The 25,415-nt window shown below is 48.7% G+C and overlaps 6 protein-coding genes across 6 annotated transcripts, besides 1 other annotated feature; 3 read left to right on the top strand and 3 right to left on the bottom strand.

Moving 5' to 3' along the window:
* Positions 1-5,740: 5,740 nt before the first annotated feature.
* NFIA_045480 (peroxidase/cytochrome P450 family protein) lies at positions 5,741-9,564 on the top strand (the record flags this gene model as incomplete). The annotated part of the gene is made up of 8 exons (XM_001267625.1): positions 5,741-6,136; positions 6,193-6,290; positions 6,349-6,590; positions 6,644-7,755; positions 7,808-8,340; positions 8,416-9,070; positions 9,144-9,423; positions 9,470-9,564. 8 exons carry the CDS (start codon positions 5,741-5,743, stop codon positions 9,562-9,564), a joined length of 3,411 nt encoding a protein of 1,136 aa, XP_001267626.1.
* Positions 9,565-10,439: 875 nt separating this feature from the next.
* NFIA_045470 (T6SS phospholipase effector Tle1-like catalytic domain-containing protein) lies at positions 10,440-12,110 on the bottom strand (the record flags this gene model as incomplete). Its single annotated transcript, XM_001267624.1, has 2 exons — positions 10,440-11,957; positions 12,006-12,110. 2 exons carry the CDS (start codon positions 12,108-12,110, stop codon positions 10,440-10,442), a joined length of 1,623 nt encoding a protein of 540 aa, XP_001267625.1.
* Positions 12,111-15,677: 3,567 nt separating this feature from the next.
* On the top strand, positions 15,678-16,028 carry NFIA_045460 (uncharacterized protein; the record flags this gene model as incomplete). Its single annotated transcript, XM_001267623.1, has 1 exon — positions 15,678-16,028. One exon carries the CDS (start codon positions 15,678-15,680, stop codon positions 16,026-16,028), a length of 351 nt encoding a protein of 116 aa, XP_001267624.1.
* Positions 16,029-16,384: 356 nt separating this feature from the next.
* Positions 16,385-16,904, bottom strand: NFIA_045450 (uncharacterized protein; the record flags this gene model as incomplete). The annotated part of the gene is made up of 2 exons (XM_001267622.1): positions 16,385-16,677; positions 16,778-16,904. The coding sequence occupies 2 exons, from the start codon at positions 16,902-16,904 to the stop codon at positions 16,385-16,387; spliced, it is 420 nt and encodes a 139-aa protein (XP_001267623.1).
* A 396-nt stretch (positions 16,905-17,300) lies between these two features.
* Positions 17,301-17,341: a microsatellite.
* A 702-nt stretch (positions 17,342-18,043) lies between these two features.
* On the top strand, positions 18,044-19,440 carry NFIA_045440 (F-box domain protein; the record flags this gene model as incomplete). The annotated part of the gene is made up of 2 exons (XM_001267621.1): positions 18,044-18,292; positions 18,343-19,440. The coding sequence occupies 2 exons, from the start codon at positions 18,044-18,046 to the stop codon at positions 19,438-19,440; spliced, it is 1,347 nt and encodes a 448-aa protein (XP_001267622.1).
* A 262-nt stretch (positions 19,441-19,702) lies between these two features.
* Positions 19,703-25,203, bottom strand: encA (non-reducing polyketide synthase encA; the record flags this gene model as incomplete). Its single annotated transcript, XM_001267620.1, has 4 exons — positions 19,703-20,983; positions 21,040-24,477; positions 24,529-24,829; positions 24,890-25,203. 4 exons carry the CDS (start codon positions 25,201-25,203, stop codon positions 19,703-19,705), a joined length of 5,334 nt encoding a protein of 1,777 aa, XP_001267621.1.
* Between the last annotated feature and the right edge of the window lie 212 nt (positions 25,204-25,415).

Below are 25,415 nucleotides of genomic sequence, written 5' to 3'. Positions count from 1 at the left end.
AACCCATCATCATGTGACCACCGGAGCCTTTCTCCCTTCGCGTCATTGTCGAGTCATCCTATGTCAAATGATCTAGATAATCCTAATAGCTCTTCATCAGAGCTTGGTTGCATGCTATTCTCTGACAAGACTGTTCTAGATTTCATAATTTGCGATGTATATACCTGACCATGCCACCTCTTCCCTCACTATTTCGTACCAAGGGCCCCATTAATCTATACGTGGGCTTGCGCATGTTTACTATAGTCAGAGATGGCAGAAATTCTATCCAGAATTGTATGACCTTGAATTGACAGTTCTTAGTACTGCCGCAAAACCTCACGGTTTTTTAGCTTAACTTGCTGGGATTAGCAACCACTTTCATATGATAAGGCAAACATTGCGGATTCGCATAATCTTCTAGTTCTTTTAACTAACTACTGTTTAGCTACAATTACTCTCGGTAGCAGAGCACAGGATTAGTAGGAGTTATTCTCTATCAGTGGCTACTTAGTTATATTTAAGGTTAAGCTCTTTGTGTCAAGTGATGTAGAATCATCATGGGTTCAGATGGTAGGAGTTTAATCATAACTAGGCAGTCCGGAGCTCACATTGGCTGCATGTGTTAAACTATGGTCCATGTGTTCCACTCTTGACGGGAGAGCTCCACCTGTTCCAAGGATTTAGAACAATCTAGGTCTTCAGGCCCTTTCAAACCTGTACAAATGTAGCACAGAGATGCCCATTGAGTAAAAGTGTGCGTCTATGTTTCCCTTTAACTAAGGAGGGGCATGGCTTCTGAGCAAATGTGTTCATATAAAATCATCCTCAGAGAATTTACTTCGTGTGTTAGCAGTTATGGCCACAATATGTCTCATAATTGAAGCTGCCTTAAATCTTCCACATTCAGGGACCTAAGTATCCTGGATCTTACAGTCCTGCAGCATTAGAGAATCTGGTAGAGGAAAGGCTTACTACAAATTATAGTACTCAAAATGGATATATCACAGCATACACTAGAAACACCTTGTTGACCATTTGTGGGATCACAAGCCCAACGCCCCAACCACACCAAGTGATGGTGTGTTAAATTCATTAAAATGTCCTTGCTTGCGAGATTTAACCATAGTCATAGATGGTGAGTCTTTATCTGGCAGAAACAGAATTGACTTTTTAAACTGGTCTGGATCTGGCTAAGTACAATCACTGTAGGGCGTGATTTCTCCAGAGAAAGAAATATGATGCTCAATTGCATGAGGTGGCCAATCTGGTCAAGGTTTCGCACAGATATCATTCAGCTACTTTGCTGTTATATTTCTGCGGCCAGGGCGTATCAATCCATGATTGCAAGCGCATAAGAGGGGACATGGAGCACATATATTGACCTCCCTGTAGAACATGAGAGGGAGGAGTCACTGTTTAATCTGGTTACAGCTTCTTTCAGGATTGTTTATTCCGTTGAGTAGATATTTATGCTTGCAAGGAGTCAATGATATGGACCAACAAGGCTGAAATCAGCATCTTTGGACTTCAGGCGGCAGAAATTCAAGAGACAACAGAATTTTTGCCGAAGCATCAATGGATTCTAGGTCTTCCTAGGCACAAGGTGGTCACAAGCTCACTTCTCATACATGATGGACCTTGGACGCATGCCCAAAAGTTAGAGAACTAGTTATACTAAACACATCCCAGGATCACAGCACTGTACATCTCAAGAGAAAAGAATAACTACCCCAAGTTTCACAACTTCAGTACCATTGAGGATATTTGATCCTTCTTAGAATATAGTCCCTCCGTAATTATTTGCCTTAAACATCATGGCACTTTGACAGATTGTCTTAAAATTATGATGTAATTGTGAGTCCCCCAACTCCCACAACTGAAACTTTCCCCTAAACTGTCCCTAAGCTTTCCCGCACTAGGGTTAACAGTAGTACTAGATCCAGGCTTCTTTATCAACCCCTGCAAAAGTGATCGATGTAGGATGAAAGTGGCAAAAAGTTAAGCAAAAGCGATGACAGATAAGGGATTGGCACGCCCTTTGGTTTGCTTTCTTGCCTTAGTGGGTTGTCGAAGAGAGCTACATATTTCAGATTATACTATAAATCAGTTCATCCAGCAACTGGTTGGATTTGGATACTGTGCTTATAGATTGCAGGCAGTAACAGTGTAGGGGAACCTTGACTACTTGGCAGTGTATTATCTATAGTCATAGCATGCAATCACACATCAAGATTTTTCTAGGGGGGCACTCCTCTTATCCTGGTTATTTTCTGATTATTCTATGAGAAGAGGTCTAGTCTCAACCAGCAAGCTTATTATGATCACAACCAACTGTAGGACAAAGAAGCTCTTTTAAGGTTCAGTTTTAAGGATTCAGTATAAGTTACCTCTCTGTGATATTTTATTTGATAAACACTGCATTGAGACTGCTAGTCACGCTGCTGCTGGGAACAAACTGTGCTGACGTCATACAATTTTATCTGATATGGCCTGAGGGATTCAAATCTTCTCAAACTACCACTATTTGCTTGGTCTAATGAATAATTGGTCTGCGTAATCTTCGCAGCACGGCTTGTGCTACTACTTGGCCCTTAACTGTCGCTCTGGCAACGGAGACCTGGGGACTCATATTAATTTTATGATTCTAATATTGTCGAACCTGTCAATAATCCGCACACTCAAACATACATCTGCAGTAGTAATGAAGACAACGCTTGATCCAGAGGTTTCGCTTACAATGCACGTCCCGTGCCCAAATCTGCCAGCCATTTCTGGCCAACTGGAGGTATTCTTATGAGATGGGCCAATGTGGAGCGCATTTCATCATAACCTATAGAAACAAGCTCACATTGCTAGGAGGCAGGAATACATTACACTTCTTTTCAGCCATGCTGTGGTTACTTCACGGACATGTTATGTTGTGAGCCCTATGAAACAGCGCAGACGCATTGCTGCAAGTATCCAGATCAGCCCGAACAGTTCTAAAAGTCTATTAAGATTAGAACCAATCCTATTCAACAGCAAGTATAACTTCGTATCGTTATTTTGAGTCTCATGCATCCAGTGTTTTGGCTCCAGGTTGTTTGTACACATATGAGTAGAGCTCTCAGGTGTAAGCCTATAAATTATGCCATGGATTATGTTTCCCATAACCCGTGTCAGAAGTTTCACCTTTGTCGGCTACTGCGTACGATATATGGTACTCTTTATTGCCCGTATCTTATTGACGATACTCTTATTTCGATTGACAACCATTCGAAACTTCGCTGACAAAATGTCGTAGACAAATCCTGATTTGCAATCTGTCGGTACTTTACACTTGTCTCCTGTGCTGACGCGCGATCCTCAGGGGTCGTCCGGACCACAACACTAAAGAATGAATATATATATGTAGCGACAGAAACTGGGGCAAAGTACTCCATTGAACCGATTCCGCGAGGTGCTGTGAGGTTCCAAAAAGTCTACCAACCATTCGATATAAGGCTCTTGCGTAAACTCCACGGATATGCACAGATCTTTTCTTCTGAGATCAGAATTAACTGCCAGGTGCGAGGCTGTATTACCCCTAATAACTCACAAGACATCTTGGTCATTATTACGGGAGCAAACATCCCAATACAGTCAATTGCTGCGTTTCTGTGCAACCCAGGAGGGTACAAGGAGTTGTCCGCCAGTTGTGCATTTCACCCTGGCATGGCAAAGCTTGTGTGGTTGGATATGAAAAACTCATAATTAAGATTTATGAGCTTAGTTGAAAATTAAGGAAGAAGGATGTGCTAGCAAAGCTTCCCCAACAGACATGAAGTTTATTCCATGGAAAAGCTGGCAGAAGACCTTGTCAAAGGTTCTGCTGAGGTTAGTAAGACATTAGTTAATAGTAGAGCTAATAATTCATACACAGCATAGGGTGATGTAGAATGTAGACTAGCCCATAATGTATAGTAACATACAGTATAGCCTACGCTAGTGGACAGTGCCTTGAATTGGGACTCGCCGCTTGGTCAAGTAAACAATGGAGCTCTATGTATGGACTTTGTTCCGCATACCAAGCATATTGATATCTGATCTATCTGATGTTCATCTTGTACATAAACCCTTAAGTTCTCCGCGCCCTTGTGCTAGAGCTATCTCAAGAGGGTTGTAGGCTGGACTCTGTAGGGTGGTAACGATCTCCCCTATGGACTGTGCTTCCTGGTAAAACCTAAGGAGTCTGTGAGGATGTAGAAATTTTGTCATTAGGGTCAGACCGTCGGCCTGGCATACATGCATAAAACTGGTCAATGCCTCCATGTTGTGTAGCTCAGGATAATACTGTGCGGCCAAGTAAGTCTACTAAGTTAATTCCTGCGCCAGCCTAGACTACTGTTTTTTATTCTTAATGTGCCTGCTTTCAGCAGTGAAGAAACAGTATTGTGACCATTCAGAAATATAGCTTTAACATTAGCACCTGCTTGGATACGTAGTTGGGCCAAATCAATATATCTGTGTTCCGCAGCCTAAGCGAGCACTCATTCACAATCAGTTGCGCAACCTGTTGGTTTGACGCCTGCGTGCAGCAGTTCACAAACAGTGGTGATACCCCAGCAGCACTGCGTCTACGAGAGGAGAAGCGTTAGAGACATTTGCATTGTGTACATCAGCCCCGGCTTCAATAAGTTGCGTCACAATGGTGCCCCTCCCCCTGAATGCAGCCAATGGGAGTGCTGTACAGCCCATCCGGGCGGATATTTCAACTTCATCCTTCGCTTCCAGAAGCTGTCTAACTGACCGGCCATGACCTCCCTCTGCAGCAAGAGAAAGCTGTGTTCGTCCAACTCCGCCGATATGGTTAATATTGGCTCCCGCTGCGAGGAATCTCTCGGTAGTTGCGTCAAATCCTTGTTCGACAGCCCATCAGAGACATGTAATAGGGCCCCTTCTAGAACCTATTAGCATCGCTGGTCCTAAAAGGTGTATAGGGTTCTATAGTTATACGAGGAGAACTGGACTCCATAACTAGTATAGTTAGATAGAGTATATAATATAAATAGAATAATGTCTAATCATCTCTACTTGATAGCTGGGGGCATGGGCCCAACCAGATGCCGTTGCTAGATGGGGGTGTGCTGATCCCTTAATCCGGCTGCTGACAGGGTTGGGCTGGTGTCTTAGGTTTATACTAGGAGCGTAGTAGGGAATCAAAGCCTAAGCCACCGCAATACCTAAAGGGGTTATTGTAGGAGCTAGAGGAAATAGTAACTCACCCAGAGGAGTTCCGAGTATAGTATAGCTGGAAGATAATATTTTTATTATAATAGTTGTTTTAAACTTGATAGTCGAATCTCCAGAATATGTCATCATGAACCCCAAGTAAGTGTCATATACTGTTGTAAATCTGGTCCGCTGAATGCGGAATATTGCCACCAACATCCATCGACATTGTCTACAGCCTTTCCGACCGATTGTCAAGTGCTACCCACATTGCCCTTTGTCTTTAATTTCGATTCCAGGGTACAGATAAATCTTAAATATTACAAAGGGTCGTGATCTGGGGATGACGTGAAGCGGCGGAGAGGGCGGAGGGGACTTCCAACAGCGGGTTCTCGATAGTTTAGCTTGTCTAAAACGAACGCGTCATTCAAACCTGAAGGCGATGTAACTGTATACTTCCCACAGCGTACTTAAGGAGGATGCGTGACAGGCCTCGGTCACGAATACTTCTCGGGTTGCTCCAGTCATTTGGAATTCTCATATCGATTGCAAAGAGTTACTGAACACAATGAGACCGGAACCACAAACCGAGGGCGCGAGTAGTAAGCCTGGTAACGATTCGCATGCTAAATTTGTTGACACTGGGCCCAAACGTATTCATGAGGTGCAACATTTCAATGAGCTGTCGCGAGAGCCACCAAAGGGCGACGTGGGCGCCGAACAAGGCGGCGCGATTGGGCGTTTTAAGGACCTTTCCGAGGTGGTGCACAAGGCTACGCGCCCTCTGCCAACTGAGACAGGAAACGGAACCTACATAAAAGATAGTTCCAAGGGTGGCAGCCTCTGGGAAGATCTTCTGTCCCTGGGCATAGAAGATGCCAAAACCGTAAAGGATTTTGTCAAGACTGAGGCCCTCGGACGACCGATGGACGATAAGACAATGCTCATGGAACGCATCATCCAGGTAAAGCCGACTGATTCGAGGGAATACCCAAAGGATGCTGATCATGTTATGTCTAGATGGTGGCCAAATTGCCCGACAAATCCAAGATCCGGGAGAAGGGAACTCATAAGTTTCTAGGCATTCTATGGAACTCGCTGCCTCATCCTCCCCTATCGTAAGATTGTCCCAACCGAGCTCGATGACGCTGCCGGAATAGTACTAAGATGAAGTAGATATGTCGGTGACAAATACGCTTATCGTTCGGCTGACGGGTCTTACAACAATCCCACCTTACCACTGCTGGGTGCAGCTAATACGGAATATGCTCGAACAACCGAAGCATCAAAGATGAGGCCAGCGAGTATGCCTGACCCAGGCTTAATCTTTGATAGTATTTTTGCGCGGGAAACTTTCAAGCCGCATCCGAATAATGTCTCGAGCATCTTCTTCACCTGGGCCTCGTTGATCATTCATGGTACGTGCTTGAGTAGTGCCCTAATGTCGGTCAAGAACCTAATACGACGACAGACGTTTTCCAGACCGGCTACCCAGATCAAAGCATCAATAAGACATCATCATACCTTGACTTGTCCACTCTGTACGGGGATAATCAAGACGAGCAGAACATGATGCGTACGTTCGAGGATGGCAAGATCAAGCCCGACTGTTTCTCTGAGCCACGTCTCCACATGCTGCCGGCGGCTTCGGGAGTCATTTTGATCATGCTGAACAGATTCCATAATCATGTCGCCGAGCAGCTGGCCAGTATTAATGAGAATGGTCGATTCACAAAGCCTAAAGATGAGATAATTGACCCAGTCGAAGCCCGAGCTGCCTGGGCTAAATATGACAACGACCTCTTCCAAACTGCACGCCTCATCACTTGCGGCATGTATATCAACATTACCTTATACGACTACCTGCGCACAATCATCAACCTCAACCGCGACAACAGTACTTGGAATCTGGATCCCCGTACACATGATGATCAGGATGAAATTCCCACCGCAGAGGGCAACCAGTGCTCAGTTGAGTTTAATCTCGCGTATCGATGGCACTCAACGATTGGCCGCCAAGATGAGGCGTGGACGGAGAAAACTTACCGAGAAATCGTTGGGAAGCCAGCACAGGAAGCCACTTTGCAGGATCTTATGGAAGGCATGAGGAAATTTAATGCCAGAATGGACAAAGACCCTTCCAAACGTACATTCGCAGGTCTGCAGCGCCAGGGCGATGGCACTTTCAAGGACGTAGACCTGGTGGACATATTGACTCGCGCCATTGAAGAGGTCTCCGGTTCGTTCGGGCCCAACAACGTCCCAAAGGTCTTGAGATCAGTTGAGATTCTTGGTATCCAGCAGGCACGCAAATGGAATGTTGGGTCATTGAATGAATTCCGCAAGTTCTTTGACTTGAAACCCTATGAAAGCTTTGAGGAAATCAACTCGGACCCATATGTGGCAGATCAGCTGCGGCACTTGTATGAGCACCCAGATTATGTGGAGCTGTACCCTGGGATCGTTGCAGAGGAGCCCAAAGAACCTATGGTCCCGGGGGTGGGTATTGCCCCAGGATACACTGTCTCCCGCGCTGTTCTGTCGGACGCTGTGGCACTGGTTCGGGGTGACCGATTCTACACAGTGAGAGACTTTACTCGCATTTGTGCTCAGTAGAAAGCTAACAGAGAAACAGAAGGAATTTAATGCCCGGAACCTGACGAACTGGGGTTTCAGCGAGGCCAACTATAACCTGGAAATCAACCAAGGTTGCTCGTTCTACCGACTTGCGTTGCGAGCATTTCCCAAGTGGTTCAAGTACGACTCAATCTACGCTCACTATCCCATGACGATCCCCAGCGAGAACCGGGTCATTATGAAAGCGCTGGGCCGCGAAGAGGACTTCTCATGGGATCGTCCAGCGTATATTCCGCAGCGGATAAGTGTCTTTGACTATGCCAACGTTCGTCATATCCTTCAGGATGCGTCGAATTTCCGGGTGATGTGGGGTGAAGCAACCGCGTACGTATTTGGGCCAAAGGGCTGGGACTTTATGCTCTCGGGCGACGCGCCCACTCATGCAAACCAGCGCAATATTATGTCGCGCGCGCTCTATCGTGGCCAGTGGCACGACGCCGTCAAGCAGTTCTACCTCGACATTACCCAACAGCTTCTCACAGAAAAGTCATGCAGGGTGGGAAACGTAAACCAGGTGGATATTTCGCGCGAGTGAGCCTACCTATACTCTATACTTATGAGAAGATGTCCACTGCTAATGCTAATATCTCTCCGAATTATGAACAGTGTTGGGAATCTTGCCCATGTTCACTTTGCTTCCAGCGTGTTCTCTCTCCCTCTCAAGAGTAGAGAACATCCGCATGGGATTCTAACAGAACACGAGATGTTTGAGGCAATGGCAGTGATCTTTACAGCTATTTTCTTTGATGCGGAACCTGTCAAATCCTTCGAGCTACGCCACAAGGCTCGCGAAGCCGCAGAAAAACTGGGTAAGCTCGTCGAGATTAACGTCAAAGCTATCAAGTCGTCCGGTCTTATTACCACATTACTTGGCAATATGCATGCCAACAAGAACGCACTCTTTGAGTATGGGGTGCACATGGTGGAGCGGCTGTTGCAGAGTGGCCTGGATCCTGAACAGGTGACATGGTCTCAAATTCTTCCAACTGCCATCGCCATGGTGCCGAATCAGGCCCAGGTATTCACCCAAATCATCGATTATTACCTATCCGATAATGGCCGGAAGCATCTGCCGGACATCAAGCGCTTTGCCAAGGAAGACTCTCCTGCTTCGGACGAGGTGCTTCTCCGCTACTGCATGGAAGCGATCCGCCTGAACGGCATCTTTGGCTCGTACCGGAAATCCCAAACCAACCTGACCCTCGACGACAAGGGTGGTAAGGTTCACATCAAGGCGGGTGACAAAGTATTCGTGAGCTTTGTATGTCCTCTTTTGTGTATAACTACTATTGGCTAATGGTTGAACACTGGCGTTCGGTGCTGACTAACAATAGGTTGATGCAAACCGCGATCCTAACGTATTTCCAAAGCCCAAGGAAGTTGACCTCAACCGTCCTATGGACTCGTATATCCATTATGGAGTAGGTCCGCACACATGCTTGGGTGGCGAGGCTAGTAAAGTTGCTTTGACGGCCATGCTGCGCGTTGTGGGCCGTCTGGACAACCTTCGCCGTGCTCCAGGAGCGCAGGGGGAGTTGAAGAAGATCTCGCGTGAACATGGGTTTTATACTTATATGCGCGAGGATCAAAGCGCCTTTTACCCGTTCCCAATGAGTAAGCGTTTTCCTCTCTACAAGTTGCAGGCCTAACAGGATGACAGGTTGGAAACTCCATTACGATGGAGAAATCCCAGGAAAGGAACAGCCGGTCCGTGGAGACTTTGTATGCAACGTACCGGGACATTGGCAGAATTGATAGTTGCGGTCATATCGTGGTATGGGTGCATTATATACAAGAGCTGTTGCTTGGCTACTCCGTAGTGAGTTCTACGGTGTGGCTGTCCCTTGTTACTCCTGTTGAGCTGCAGAGTCTAGAGGCACTACAACGAACTTCGGAAGCCAGGGAATAAACGGCAGGTCTACTCCTTAACTGCTGTATACGAAGTCTGGCAGAAAGGGATTGGGATAAAAGTCATGAATACATCGCGGTTCATTCATATTCTCCGACGGAATAAGGCTTGAGTGTTTCCAAATGAAGGGTTCACTCATTCTTAAATACCTCTATATCTCCCCGGGAATTTACTGAAAATCTCCGAAGCAAAACTAGGCCTGATAGCGTTGTATTCCATGTCCTTCGGAGTTCTTGTCTCTCTTGCTGCTTCTGATTCCGGCTTGCCTGGTTCTTCGTATGAGAACTACTAGCAATACAAATGCAAGTTCCCCAAAGCAAGAGACGAACAAGCGTCGGGAGTATGGCGATAGAAGTGCATAATGCAAGGTTATATCTATAGCGCATAAAAGGACAGGCAGGAAAAGGACCTCCTGTCTGATATAGCCAGCTGTACTTATATTACACACAATGAACATAGTACAGTGTTAATTCCACTTGCTACTGAACTCTTCTGTCATTAAATACAGGGCTCTCTACCACCTTACATGAATCCCTCTAAAGAGGATCAAGTGTAATGTAGGGTCCTCGTCACCCTTATTTCATGCGTGATCTGGCCAGCACATCCATCAATCCAAACCCGCAAACCTATTAGTTCTCAGCAGGAAGGCAGGTCGGATCATTGTACTATAACTGAACATCGGATTTCTTACCAATACAATCTTCCTGTTACATTGGAAAGGTTAATGGTCTATATGGCGTTCCTCCTTTGATAGTGGCTTGCGCACATATGTTTCCTTTATAGGACAGCCAGGATAGCCAGCCATCTCCCAATCCCCGATTCCGCATTCTTCTGGTGCTTTTTTCTTCCCTCTCCCTCCACCGCCCATGATCAGGTTCCCTGGTCGATATTCCGGGTCTGACTTCAAACGATGAATGGCAGAAACGTGGATCTTGGCGTCATCAGGAATGTCGCGCACTTCTCCGCAAGGTAGAGGCCACCGAATGGGTCTCCAAGAGCCATCTTCCTGCAAGTCCATCCGACGGAAGGGCAGATATTCCATGACTTTCCAGGAAAGAACAGTGGTCCAGGGAACTCCCTTGCCGAATCGGAGAGAGTCGTGTATTCGTGAGTGTGTGCTGGACTTCTGAAGAAAACACTCGAAATCAGACGTGGGACTCTCTTTTCCGTCGTGTCCTTCTTGCTTGTTCTTGGCTGCCCCGTTATTCAGATTTCCAGGATAATTTTCGCCTTGTGAGTGTTCGGCATAATCTCCAGCTGAATCGCTTGAGCAGACGTAGCGACTCAACTTCTCTGGCTCGAATCGCAGTCCTGCCTTCTGTGCATTGTGGACCATCCACACCAATGGCACATGGCTGAGCGCATATTCGCCTGTTCTCAATGGCCATCCTCCGCCGATATCTGTGTGGCATCCGGGAAACCATACCTCTTCGATGTCCTGCACGTTGACGGGTTTCTCGTTCTCGGACGAAGCGGAAGAAGCAACAGGACTAGGTTGCTGAGCAGAGCCCGACAAGCCGCCGTTATGGCGCTGGTGGTGAGTATGGTGAGGGAGAGGCACATGGTGTTTCTTCAGGTGCTCACGCAACCGAAACCGGTGTTCCCTTCCCGTCGGCTTGACCTCTGATATGAGGTCCTGGCGGAATTTGGCCCGACGTTCATCAATACTCACTGCATGGCGGATCACTTTGGCTGAGGTGCGGGCCGTATAAGGAAATCGGTTGTGACGCATCCAGGCCCGTTCAAATCGGGGTACACTATTGACAGTGTCGAACAGTCCCAAGAATCGAAGGTTAGGGACAGGATGGCAGAATGTCTCTTTGAATGCCCTCATGTACTCCTCTAGCTTGTCCTTCTGGGCCTTGTCTACCGTGGTGTCGCCGCTGCATTGTTGCCACTTTGCAAATGTCTTCCAGACAAAATGTATCAACTCTTCATTGCCCGCCTCGAGAAGACCGATCTTGTCCAGCATTTCAGCGAGGAAGCGGGCAACATATGCTCCGCGACTGAAGCCAAAGAAGTAGATTTGATCCCCAGGGCAGTAATATCGCATCAAAAACTTATAGCCGCCCATGACATGGTCAGCCAATGTCGACCCGATCGCAGCGTCTTTCGCTTTCACATACGCGGACTTGATCTTTCTAGTGATGCCGCTGTGTGAAAGCGAGGCGGAAGTTACATAAGTGCCAATACCAGGTTGATAATAATGATACTGGTTGGAGGTAGTCCGATCGAGCATCTTTCTCTAGGTAAGTCCGGGTCTATTCACAGAGCATACAGGGCTTACTCTAAATATTTTGAGCACATTGCTGTCGGATGAGTCGCCATGGAATTTGTTATTAGTCCCATCAAAGCAAAGGACAAACTCCTTTGGCCCCGCGGTAGGTTCCATATCTTGTATATTATCTTGAGAACTATAATAACCAGACACAGATATGGAAAGGAAGTAGTTATATTAGTTTGTCTGGAGCATACTCCTGATACTAGTAGCTTATAATTTTGCAAGATGACCGCCTAACAGCAAGCTTTCCGCCGCAAACCGCAAACAGTAATAAAATCAATCAGTCAAGCTGTACTCTGTAAGGAAATGATATGTTTTGAGGGTTCAGCATTCTAGGCCTGAACCCAATACAAACCGTGGCAATGCCGTCAAGAACAGAGTTTAATTTCTACACATTAGACGAAAACGGAAATCGTCGACAACGCGAAATAAGCTCTGATTGAATGACACTGAACTTAACACCGCAGTCATTATCTCAATAGCCATGAGTTAATTGTGTGGCAAAAGTACTCTGCGTCCAACAATCCATTCCGTCGCCATGGTTCCAACATCCTTGGAGAGACTGGAAAGCTTGGTCCCAATCCTGATCTGCATCATAGACATAGTTATGGTTCTACATTTAGTCAGACGACACAAGCTAATCTACATTCTAGTGGCCACTTAGGCACATGATAACTATTGCTAAAATGTTTTCCCTGCGAGAGCTATATGGGAATGAATATGTTTCCGACCTGCATAGAGATGGTGTGAGATATATCACAATCAGCAAGTCACAAACAGTTCTCCCTTCCATAGTGTTGATTAACCCCCCTACGTAAATTGTTTCGGATCACTCTGAAACCATCGTCTCAACCAAACACATCCCTACCGGAGGGTACGCCTCGAACGTAACCTTCAAGCCTGAGGAAGCCGCTAGATCCCTTCATTAGCAGTCGTCCTCTCTTTACCAGCATGCATAATAATCATCGACGCATGGGTTGTTGCACACCCTGCATTCTTCGTGGACTCTTGTATGACAAGTCGCGATCATGATACCATTGCCCTAGCCATTTTTCTGAGGATTGTCTCCGAGTCGGACAAATTATGCAGCACATTTGCCAGCGGGTATATAAGCGCACCCTCACAGGCTGCTCACTTCCGTCTTCCTTGTAATTCAACGTCATCACTGTGATGTCTGGGATGGCACGGATCTCCGCATTATATTCCTGCAAGACAAGGCTATCCTTTCCCAGGCTATTTGGGTGAGCTGCTTTCAGCTCTATGAGTAACTCACGCCGGCCACCGCCGGCGTCAACGAAATAGGGTGTTCCCTGCTGGAAATCAGTCCGTCTGACTCGTAGCACAGGGCGCGAGCTCAGTCAGGCATTTTGTCACAGCGCCCGAATTTGCCCGTCATGAAAGTGTTAAAGCTGTCTAGGCGGCCGGTGTGGTGCATGATAGAGTAATCTTCCAGTCGTTGCATCAGGAAAGCCGATGCCAGGAGCCCTTCAGTTGTGCTATTGTTTCCAGAGTCAGTTCAAGAATGTGCATATGGTAAGCAGGTATTGCAGGTGAACGGTGCCATGCTGAGCGGAGGGTGGCCACGAGGGACTCGGTTACTTATTTGGTGACGTAGACGTCGCCGGGCAGGAGGTCGACATAGCCGAGGCTATCCATCACGAAATGGGTGTCATCTCAACACAGTAATTGTGAGTTTGGTTCCTATCATGTACACGTCTTCGGCGGGGAAGATAATTCACACTTAATGGCAAGCGGACGGCTGTCAGGCATCAAACTGCTCGTTAGCACCAGTTGCAGCTGGGAGATGTGTAAGATAGATGTAGCTAATTATGTAACAGCATACAGAGATTTGAGGCAATGCAGCACCCTAGAATCTAGAATCATGCATTTCGGGCAATGATTTTGAGTAATGTCGGCCTTTCCCTTGATGATAGATATCCAAGGACAGGAGCAACGGTGGACCCTGAAGAAGCTATTCAGGTTGCACAGGAAGCTGTCAAAGCAACACCAGAGGATCATCCAGACAGGGCAGGACCCTTGTACAATCTTGGACTTCAACTTGCCTCAAGATATTCAAGGACAGGAACTTCCACCGACCTTGAAGTAGCTATATCATACAGCCAGTCGGCTTTATCTGAGACAAACTTACCTACAAACTCTCGCATACAGGCTGGCTAAATGGTGCTCAAATATTGTGCAGGTATCTTAGATTGTCAGCGTCGAAGCTTCTTGCACTGCTGTTTGACTCATTTCTAAATTAATACTACAGTCCCTTGAGAATCCTGATAAACAATATCTGCTTGCCCAAGTGGCGGCTACAGATGCACTTTCTTTTCTCATATGTTGCCCTCGTTTTCAAATGCGAGAGATTCTTGTGGATTTGAGCTTATGTGGGCTGTAAGAGTCGGTGGTAAAAGGCTAGAGAAAGCGTTCACAGGCGAGCCTCTGCTTACTTTACCTATACCCTGACTGCGATAATTAGCAGAGCTAGATGAAATGGCACCTGCTGCTAGGATTTCAATAAAACAGAAATCCAAATCTTGAAGTCCATCTTCACTAGACTCTTGGTCGAGGTCCCATCTTCAACTATAATTACGCTATCCTAAGCATCAGTGCACTCCTCATTTAACAGTGGTGGAGTAGATTTCAGCTCAAAGATAAGGTCACGATGCAGTTTGGCATTTGGGATAAACAGGTAGTACCAGCGACTTGCCCCTGTAGTGGCAGTCATGTCTCAGTGGACAATAAGTAGAACCTTTATCCCTCTCGCCACACCTAAAGTTCGGCGAGATTGACTAATCTGCTCCCTGCTTGAGCAAGGACTTCCAAAACCAGTGATATCCTCTTGGTGGCGCCAGCCTAGAGGGGTAGAGTCCATAATTCAGGTTGTACAAGATACAGAAGGGCATGTATACCATATCGGCACCAAGGGGTCAACTTACAGTGAAGCTATGGACCCCTCCTTTGACGACACATCCCTAGATAAGCACGCAACGCTTTCCTTCAGCTGACCAGTCATAAATTACCTCATATCATATTCAGTCAGCATGACTGTCTGCATACTAGGGCAGAGATGAGCCAGCCTACAGCGGATCTAATTATTCCACTGCAACTGCAAAATGCCGGCAATTATTTTGAATCCTCCCAAGGGAAATCGCGCGACCCCACGGACAAAGAGCTGGTATTTCAGTTACAAAACAAGGGGTTGGAAAGTATTTATCAGTTGCTCGTGGATAGATGAATGGCCATGAGTTTCGCAGCGGCGGTACAAGCTGATGGACGCATCCTGGCTGTAGACCAAGTGAAGAAGAAAGCGCGTATAAAGATGAATGTATCACTCGTCAATGGACAGAGCACGGATGCCTTGTGTCACCAGATGACTTCGAATCAGAGTACAGATTGACTGAAGCATCATGGACCCCGGGTTCAACCTGGCGGACTAATTCTCTTTTCATGCACATGGCATGGTAGACGTGGCACTCGCATAGCCATAGATAATTAGTGATTAGCTGGGATGGTGTACGAGACAATTGATCGATCGATCATCATACATATACTGACCGCTGTTTACCCTACTTCAGTCATGCCCATCTGGCAAACCGCAAGAGCCTATTCCTTCTCACTACACTGATCCAACTTCAAGGAATACAGCTTAAACAAATCTTCAAAGAACCGAAAATGGGTACTGTCAACTCAATCACGCAGTGCTTCCCTTCACGACGTACCTACACCCAAGCATCACCCAGCCGCGAGACACAGGAAGTCGCATCTAACGTCGTCACAATCATCCTAACCAGCGATACACCGTATGCGATCAAGAAACGTCTCGATGAGTCTATCAGAACAACCAGCTGGACCGAGTCGCTAGCACATGCCATTCTCCGTGGTCTTGAGAATGCCATCGAAACCGGCGCACAGGCGGCCGAAGCAGCATCCAAAGCACTTGCTCGAGCTACAAGTGAGGCCTTCGAGTTCTCCCGTGAACATCCTATCTTCGTTACTATCCTTGCTTTAGGTGGGCCATTTTAACGCCGTGGGTTATTGAGGTCCTGGGATTTGGAGAATTGGGTCCGATTGAGGGGTCATTTGCGGCATCGTGGCAGAGGACATATGCTGGGTATGTGCCAAAGAGGTCACTATTTTCATTCTTCCAGCGCTTGGGGATGGTCTGGAAACACTGAGTGCCGTTGCTCGATGGTATAAGTCTCAAAAATTGATCATTTCGACTTGGATGGAATGTCAACAGATTGATGTTGCTACAGGACTTTGGGCAGAGAGACCATCAGCTGTTTTCAAACATAGACTGAGACTAGTACGTTGATTCGTTGAATAAATGCATGAAGCAATTCGCGCTTCTATAGGTGCTTCAACATGAGTGTTGATTTTCACAGAGAGGTTGTAGTAGAGAAGCTGGAGGAGAAGCCGTTGGCGCTACACCACGAGGGTGCATACCGTTCCAGATCTAGTCGGGATCGGTCGGTCGAGAACGGCTCTCCACCATCCTTGCGTTTGTTGGTCTTCATGGCGTCAGGAACACTCCGTAACCATTCCCGGATTTTGTCCATCTGCGATGTGAGGAATTCCACCGAGGTTTCCAGAGACGATGAATCTGAGTACAGACTCTTCGCATCATGGGCAGCCAGAATCTCAGCACGTCTATCGTAAAATCCAAGATGAACTGGCTGGGCCGGTATCACTAATGTTGTGACGACGCGACTGTAGGTAAACCAGATGCGCTCATGCGACCGATAAAGTAGAAGGCCGACGATGGCCCATACCATTAGGTTTGTGCGGAGTGCGCGCGTGTATGGATTCCGTCCCATCCTTTCCTTGTCCCCGGCTGTCGGTTTTCCATTCGCATCGTCCGGTCGTCACCGTTGGAGGCGGTATTGGTATTGGTGGCATATTCTAGTTGTTCTTCAAGTTTCCAAACGCGTTGTCGTCGTCGCTCAATCTGTCTATTTGCGTTGTCAGTTAGTTGCAGGTAGCCAACGCGCTCGGGGAGTGGGCACACAACCTTACAGCCTGTGGCAGAGTGCGGATTTCGGTCGCACTCTTTTTGATGTAATTACCGCCTCGATTATGACAATTTTGACAGGACAAGCTGCTGTCACACTTACGCGAGCCAGTGCGAGCTGGTTGCGTTTAGAACATGGAGGAACTGGGGTGGAGGTAGAGGTAGAGGAAGAAGACGACCCGTTGGTGTGGCTTGTTGTTAACCAGAATATGCACTGTCATTTCTACCATACTGGAAACGGAAGTCTAGACACCTTTTTAGCTTAGTGGTTTGATGGTCGATACTTGTTTTGTTGTTGTGTTGTTGTTGTTGTCGTCGTCGTCGTAGCAATTGGGGGAAACAGCGACAAAATTGGAAACATATTGTCGTCGCTCAAGAATACCTTAGGAAGTAATGGTATATCCATGAGGAAATAATTTTCCGACTACAGTATGGCTACGCCGTAAGGTGGTATAGGTCGAGTCTGGTCTCTGCCTGCTCCAATCTTTCTGACAGCACCTCGTGCACATATATATCTTCGCTACCGACAACCCTCCATCATTTGGATTCACCATCCGTTGCTCGTAACACAGCAAGAGGAAATACTACAAGACCTACTGATGCTACTGTTTCTTCCTCAACACATGTATTCTCCCGAAATTCCGAATTATAGTGTAATGCAGCGGAAATCGGCCAGTTTGCAGGGAATGGTTGACGGCGACCCGTGAGTCACGTGACATATCAGTGGTGTTGATAGGAACAAGATTTCTACAGGTGGTCGAATACTTTTTGCACCCCCACTGGAATTCTAGGCCACTTCTGATCCACGTGCGGCTATTCCGTCTAGGCAGAAATCCATCCAGATGGAAGCCTACAAGGTGCCAAGGGCCGCTGCGGCAAAGCTATGCTCGATTCAGTCTAAACAATAAGCTTTTTTGGCTCTGACCCCCTATCGACATTGACTGACCGATAATTGTCAATCCAGGACTCACCCAGCATTTAAAGTCGGGTACATCCTGACTTTGATGTAGTCAATTGCTCATGGAACATGGCTTCTATCACTGTTCTCCCAAGTGAGCTCCTCGCTCGCATCATCTCATTCCTTGACCGGTCGTCCCTGAAGGCTATCCGGGAAACGAGTCGCCTTCTCTCACAGTTTGCTACTCCACGGCTATTCGACACTCTGCGTCTGTTTCCGGACGAAGAGAGTTACGAGGCTGTCGATCGCATTACGGATCATGCAACACTGAAGAAAATGGTCAAGAAGGTGTATGTCAATACGTGTGAAGATGACTATGTCAGTCCATATCTATCCCCCGCGGATCGAGGAGCGCCGCAAGCTAACAGGCTCAGGACGACTATGACGAGGAGGAAGTCGAATTGACCAAGGATTTCAAGGACAGAATCGCCAAGTTCAGAGACTGCCCAAATGTGCAAAGCGCTGTCTTGCGGTTTGACAAGCATTGTAGCACAGGCCGCGAGGAATGGATGAGAGAGAGTCCAGAGACCATCGCCTTTCGCACAAAAACTCTTCGTGTCTTTTTTGAATGGCTGGCCTCGTTTGAAGTACCTCTGCGTGAACTCGGGATTCGTAACATGCAAGATGTGAATGTCGGCGATGAAAAAATATCTGCCAATATCGAGAAAGTGCTGCAGAATTTACGCACTCTCCGATTAAGCATCGTGACACAGCACAATGACGCCGCCCCAGAGGATGACCTTGACTTCCCTGAGCCCCATGACTTCTTCGCGCAACTTCCATCCGTGTGGCTGAAACCCTCCGCGTCATCTCTGGAGCATCTGACGCTCTCCTGCGACAACTACTTCGGCTTCTATCCAAAGCTGGAACTAAGCGAGGTACAATTTCCGCACCTCAAATCCCTCGCCTTTGGTAATTTTTGCTTTGTGCGGGACTCTCAGCTGGAATGGATTCTCTCGCATGCAGCGACTCTGACTGATCTATCCTTCGACGACTGCGCAATTTTATACGATGTGTGCCTTGCCGAGGAGCATCTCAACTGGGGACCCTTCCAGAAGAGCGAGATGGAAACCCGTCGAGAGCTGGATGGCCAGGTGCGGGTAAAGTACTACCGCTCCTACAATAAGCGGTGGCACGATTACTTCGACTCCTTCCGAACAAAGCTACCTCATTTGAGGCAGTTCCTGATCGGAAGCAATGACTGGGGTGATGGCGTCCCATTTGAAAAGGAGGCTGAAGTCAAGATCTGCTTGCGGGAAAATAGGTACATGGCCTGCTATGATGGGTACGGACCCAGCCCGTATATGGAACACCACGACTATGGACGCCTCGAGTGGGAAAGGGTAGCACCCAAGTGCGATGATGAAGATAGGGACTCCTTACGCCTGCTCTTTGAGAAAACGGGACAAAGAGTCGTCAAGATCCCATTCTTGAGTTCATTCCAAGATTATATCAGCGAGGACTAGGAATTCCAAGTCGGATGTGGCTCGAATTGAGTTGCGGGAATATTCTCTCTGCACACAGATCAATTTGATACGCGATACGAAATTACATGGATGTTGAATGGACCCTCTGAGGGCTGCTGCTTCTACCATCTACTTGTTTCCACACTCAAGCGTCAAACGCCAGGCATTACTAGACCACTATTATTCGCTCCGTAGATCTGCTGTACGTATAGCAGGATGAGCACCACACCATAGCAAGAAGGAACAAAGAAGGAACAATGTGTCAACAATAATCAATCAACCAGGCTTTGAGATCACCAATGGTGGGACAATCGAGGAACAAAGAGCTCCGAAAATCCAGACGAAATTCAGCCGTGAACTTCTCCGCCAGCACGAGTGACAGAAGGGAATCAACCCCAATCGAGGAGAAAGCTGTCTCATCCGACAGCTCAGTCAGCTCAATTGCTGTTTCCGCCGCGATCAAGGCCATCGCCCGGTGGACAATTGGACTCTCCGTGCTTGCAGCAACGGACCGGAGGGTCGGTGGAGTGAAGGTGGTGACAGGACTACTGTCGGAGCTATCCATGACTGTTTGAGATAAACTACGAGCTTGGCGTGATGGTGTCTCACTGAGGACTGCGGATTCTTGACGTGCTGGGCCCACCGGGAGCGCATTTTCACTACATGCTGGGTGGTGGACGCTTCCTGCTTGAATCACAGCGTTCGTCGTCGTATCAGGAGGGCTAAAGAATGTGTTTAACAGCGACCGAGGGAACGTGCGGAAGGTAATACCTCCAACAAGGCCGACGATCTGGTTTTCGTGGAGGATATAAACGTCGCCGGCGTAGAAGCCCGACTGTTCTCGAATGGGCATCATCTTCACATAGGACTGGTACCGCACTCCAGGGACCAGCGGGCGGGCGAAGCGCATCGATTTCCAGCCTGGGGTGGCATAAAAGTCCCGCCGGGGATCGAGAGCATTTCCGCCATTGAGGATGAAGCCGGCGAGATGTGCCACGCTGTCGATATAATGTGGTGCCACGGTCCATTTACCACCCGATTGCTCGGGGGCAGCGAGAGTCACATTGGCCATGGCTTCCAAGCCGTGCAGAACGACCATTTGCATCCCGCGATACTTCTCCGCGTAATCCACCAGATTGTTAAAGAGCATGTACACCATGTCCCGAGACAACCGGTTGGCCGTGCCCTCGTCGGCGAGGCGCTGCAGAACGTCGATCCGGCTGACGACCAAGTGTGCCATGGGAGACCATTCCTCTAGCCAAGCTTCGTGGTTTCCATATTCCGCCACCGCGGTAGCGAAGCTCTCCTCAACGCGATGGCCTTGCTCGTCTACAAGGTGCCACGACAAGCTGACCAGGCCCCGTGCGACGTCTGCTATGCCGCGGATCTGGATGAGCTGGGGCCGGGAGCGATCCTTTCGCGCGACCAGGCCGTGCTGCACTTGCATATTCTTCACATTGATGGCCGGTGCGATGGTGGAATTAGGCATGATGCTCGAGGAAAGGTACTTGGCCAAAGTGAAAGCAATGTCTGCATGGATCGCCTGTAAAAAGGGAGAAAAGTCAGTCGGCATCAAGAAAGGGGTTTCTGTTGGATTACCGTGGTAGCTACTGCACATCCATTCATCCTATGGCCATTCATCGCCTCGAAAAAGTCTGGGTGTAGGATGTCGGACTCGACAATGACCTCTGCTCTATTGTCCTGAACTGATTCGTGCACGAGACGATGCACAAGTGAGGTGCGCAATGCAGGTGGAATCGATTGATGCGGACGATTTGCGGATGATGCTAATGATTTGCCATCCTTCCGTAGCATCCAATCTCCATTGTACTGAATCCAGTAGTTCTTCGTGTTCCACTGGTATGCAGGAAGATCTACCAAGAGCCGCAATTCGCTTTCGAAAGGTGCATGCCACTCATGCCAGTTTAGATCCACCCCAAGGTTATGCAATTGAGCCATACTGCGCGCAAAGGTGCTCCAATTATTCTCATTACGGTTCAAACTTGCAATAGTCGTGGTCCCCGGCGGCATCGCGCTGCCCACAAAGCGGCTGTACGACGCATGCGGGCCGATTTCCACCCAGACGGTCTTTGCATCTATCAGATCCATGCCACGGGCCGCTTCAAGAGCATCGACAAACTTTACCGGATTGCGAGTAACATTGCACATATAGGATGCATTGATGGTCTTGCCATCAAAAACGCAATCGCCGAGTGACGGGGATATCACGGGTATATTAGGGGCTTTGAAGGTGACACCGCGGGAGATCTGCTCAAACGGCCCAAGGAGAGGATCCATCTGGATTGAATGGAAGGCAAAAGGGACATCGAGCTGAGTACATTTATATCCACGTTGCTCGATGGCTAGCTGTATATTGATGATTTCAGCGACCGAGCAGCTGAGGGTTATGTCGCTGGAGCCGTTTATGCAAGCCACTTCATAAGGCTGTCCAGCCAACACATCGCGGATCTGCTCCACAGTCGCGCGCACCGCTAACATGGCATGAGTATTGGGAGTACACAGCTCTTGCAAGAGCAGGGCACGGCGACCCACGAGATAGATCGCATCGCTCGCAGACAGAACCCCAGCAGCATAGAGCGCAGCAAATTCACCCAGGCTCGCCCCGGCAACCACGCAGGGTTTGACACCCAAAGTCTCCCACAGCCGACACAGAGCAATACTCACACAGACAATTGTCAGGTGAGAGATTATAGGCTCTGCTTCGGATCCATTGTCGCTGAGATCTCCGGTGATGGCCCGTCGGAATGAAGGGAAACCATGGCTCAGACAGATATCGTGAAGGCGCGTGATCTGGAGTCGGAAGCCCGGATGATGCTCATACAGCTGGCGAGCTATGCCTGTGTAGAAGCTGCCCTGGCCTGAGAACACAAACGCAATGGAAGGCGGCACGTTAGGGACGGGTCGATGTGTGTCCACAGCAGGCAGGTACTTATCCAACTCCTGCATAATACTGGACTGGGTGGAGCCATGGACGGCGACGCGATGATTGTGGTGCATGCGTCGGGCCGTCGTAGTGTACGAGAGATGAGCGAGGTTTATAGACGGCCGGGACTCAAGATAAGTCAAGAAGCTCCGCAGATTATTCTTCAAGGATGCCTTGCTCTTCGCTGATACCGCGACGGTAAATGCCGTTCGAGGGTCTGCTTTGGGTTCAGGTCTTACCGGAGGCTCCTCAATGAGAAGGGAAGTATTGCCACCCGCAGCACTGAAGTTATTAACGAGTGCATACCGCTTCCGGGTGGGACTACGCGGCCATGGCACCTGTTCGTAGGGAATTCGGACATTGAGGCGATCAAGGTCGGGGAATCGGGGATTCAGGGCTGTCTTGATGCCCACATGTCTGGGGATGGCCTGTCTCTGTAGAACCAAGAGAACCTTAATCAAAGCCATGACCCCGGCTGCCGCCTCTCCGTGGCCTACATTGGCCTTGACAGATCCAATGTACAATGGCTGGCTGCGTTTGGGGACCCCAGGACTAAAGACGGAGGTAACGGACTCCATCTCTGTTGAATCGCCCGCCTGCGTGCCAGTGCCATGCATCTCGATAAAGTCAACATCCAGGGGGCTCACTCCAGCCCGGTTCAGGATATCCCGGTAGAGCTCGGCCTGGGACGGGGCATGCGGATGGGTTATAGAAATAGCCCTCGCGGAATGATTCGTTGCAGATGCGAGGATTACTCCGAAGATATTATCGTTATCCCGTTGAGCATCATCCAATCGTTTCAGGACTATGGAGCCTATTCCGTCTGCGCGGCAGTATCCATCGGCGTTGCAGTCAAACGTCTTGCAGCCACCTGTTTTGGACAGAAAATGGCCCCGGCTGAGACCTGCAAAGCCGTCGCTGTTGGTCAGGATGTTCAGGCCTCCCGCCACGGCCATATTGGTATCTCCATGCAGCAAGGACGTACATGCCATCTGGATAGTGGCTAAACTGGAAGAGCAGGCAGTATCACAGTCGAAGCTGGGCCCGCTAAATTTGAAGAAGTAATTGATCCGGCCAGGAGCAAAGGCACGGCAGCCACCAGGAATATAGTAGGTGTCGACCTCCTGGCCGGCATTGGCCTCCCGGTAGTCATCGCATGATTGGCCATAAAATGTCCCGATGCGTTTCAGGTGCGTCGATTCCGTGCGGTTTGGGACAAAGCCAGCTTGCTCCAGAGCCTCGTACGCGGTCATCAGCGCCAGGCGGTGCATGGGATCTGTCTGCATTGCTTCCCTTGGGGACATGTCAAAGAATCCAGCGTCAAACAGTCCCGGCTGACCGATGAAGCAGCCAAATGGAGTGAGACTGGTATTCCGAGACTTTCCACTCATGTCGGTATGACTCTCTACATCATATCGGTCCGCGGGTACTCTCTGATGCACATCTATCCCTTGTTCCAAAAGATCCCAGAAAAGGTTCAGATCGTTTGCGCCACCGGGGAACCGGCAGGCCATTCCCACGATTGCGATGCTGGAATCCTCTCTACCTGTCGGCCCGTTTTCAGGGCCGCTTTGACAAGTCCAGTCGAGCAGATCATGCGTTTGAAACTGGCAATGGGGTACTTTGTCCTGCCCCGACGTTACCATGCCTGCGACCACAGCACATGGACGAAACGCATAAACGTGGCATTCACTTGGTAATGTATGTCCCAGTAATTCCAGAACCCCATCTACTGCTCGGTTCCAACGGATCATGCCCATGAGAAGGTCGCAGACGACCAACTCGAACAACTTGCGAGGAGTAGACGCTTCGAACGGCACGTCGTCCCCTGCCGAAAAGAGAGGTGCAGCATCTACCATAATCTGGTTGAACGCTGCACCATTGATTGGTTCCATGATCCAGGTCCAATGACAGGAGTTGTAGAGATGGGGAGCATGACAGAGCCCCCCATAGACGGGCAACTGCGCATAGCGTGCAGAGCGGAGCTTTTCCGAGACTCTGAACACTTGACGGAGCTTAGACGGAGGTCCACTGATAGTGATGTTATCAGTGCCGCCAGCACTGATGAAAAGCCGGCTGGGGACCGGGTTATGCTAAGGGGTTGTGGGTTAGCTATAGTTCGATACTCCATGGGAAACGCCCACCGTGGATGCATTGAAGAGGCCAAGTTCCTCTCGTACAGTATCCTCATCCAGACCCATCACAACCGCGGCCCAATTATCAGCCGGAGCATCTGGTTCTCGCGCTTCGACGCTCTGGGAGGTCTCAGCCACCAATACTCCCATTCGCAGGGCTATTCGCACGGCCGCAGCTCCCAGACTGGGAAGGTCTGCTAGCGTTGGTGAGGCAGCAGCGGCAGCAGCAGCCAACAAGCCGGTGCCAATACCAGTAAAACATGCTGTGCGTCCAGAAAACTTGAATTGGTCTGGTGTCCTCTCGTAGTAACTACGCCAGGGTCAACAACACTAGGTGTGATCGGGTACGTTCGGGGACAATCGAACTTACGCAATGAGAGATCCAATCTCGATCAGACATAGCAACACCCCTTCCAGAGCGCCAGCCAACGGCCCTCGTCTCCAACCCGGCAAAGCGGCCAGATCTAGTGCGTTATCCAACGGAGTCAATGGATTCCGCAAGTGGTCCGGAAGCTCGCGTATCTCTTCTCGTAACGCGTTGGTTGCTTGTACAACAAAAGCCCGTAAGGTCCAACCGCTTTCGGTCTTACTCTGGCTACGAAGTCGCCGGAACAGATCCTGAATGTCGTCCGGGGGAAATCCATTGGCAAAGTAGAACAGGGCCAATCGGCTTGGGCCTTGCATGTTGAATGTAGGTCAGGTCAACTCAGTGAATGCGCATACTAAATCTACAGTAAAGAGCGAAATTATAGACCCTGTCTAGTTTTATAGACACAGTGCTGCTGCCTGGAAGAGATGCAGCTCTTTGGCTATCTCATGATGGCACCCCTATTCCTCATCGCTACAACTTTCGGTACCTTACCCGTCATGACGCTTATACAGCAAAGGGTCCATGA

The sequence above is a fragment of the Aspergillus fischeri genome, genomic scaffold (assembly GCF_000149645.3).
Source record: "Aspergillus fischeri NRRL 181 1099437636244 genomic scaffold, whole genome shotgun sequence".
In the NCBI taxonomy this organism is placed as follows: Eukaryota; Fungi; Ascomycota; class Eurotiomycetes; order Eurotiales; family Aspergillaceae; genus Aspergillus; species Aspergillus fischeri.
This window is presented reverse-complemented; position numbering and strand designations above follow the sequence as displayed.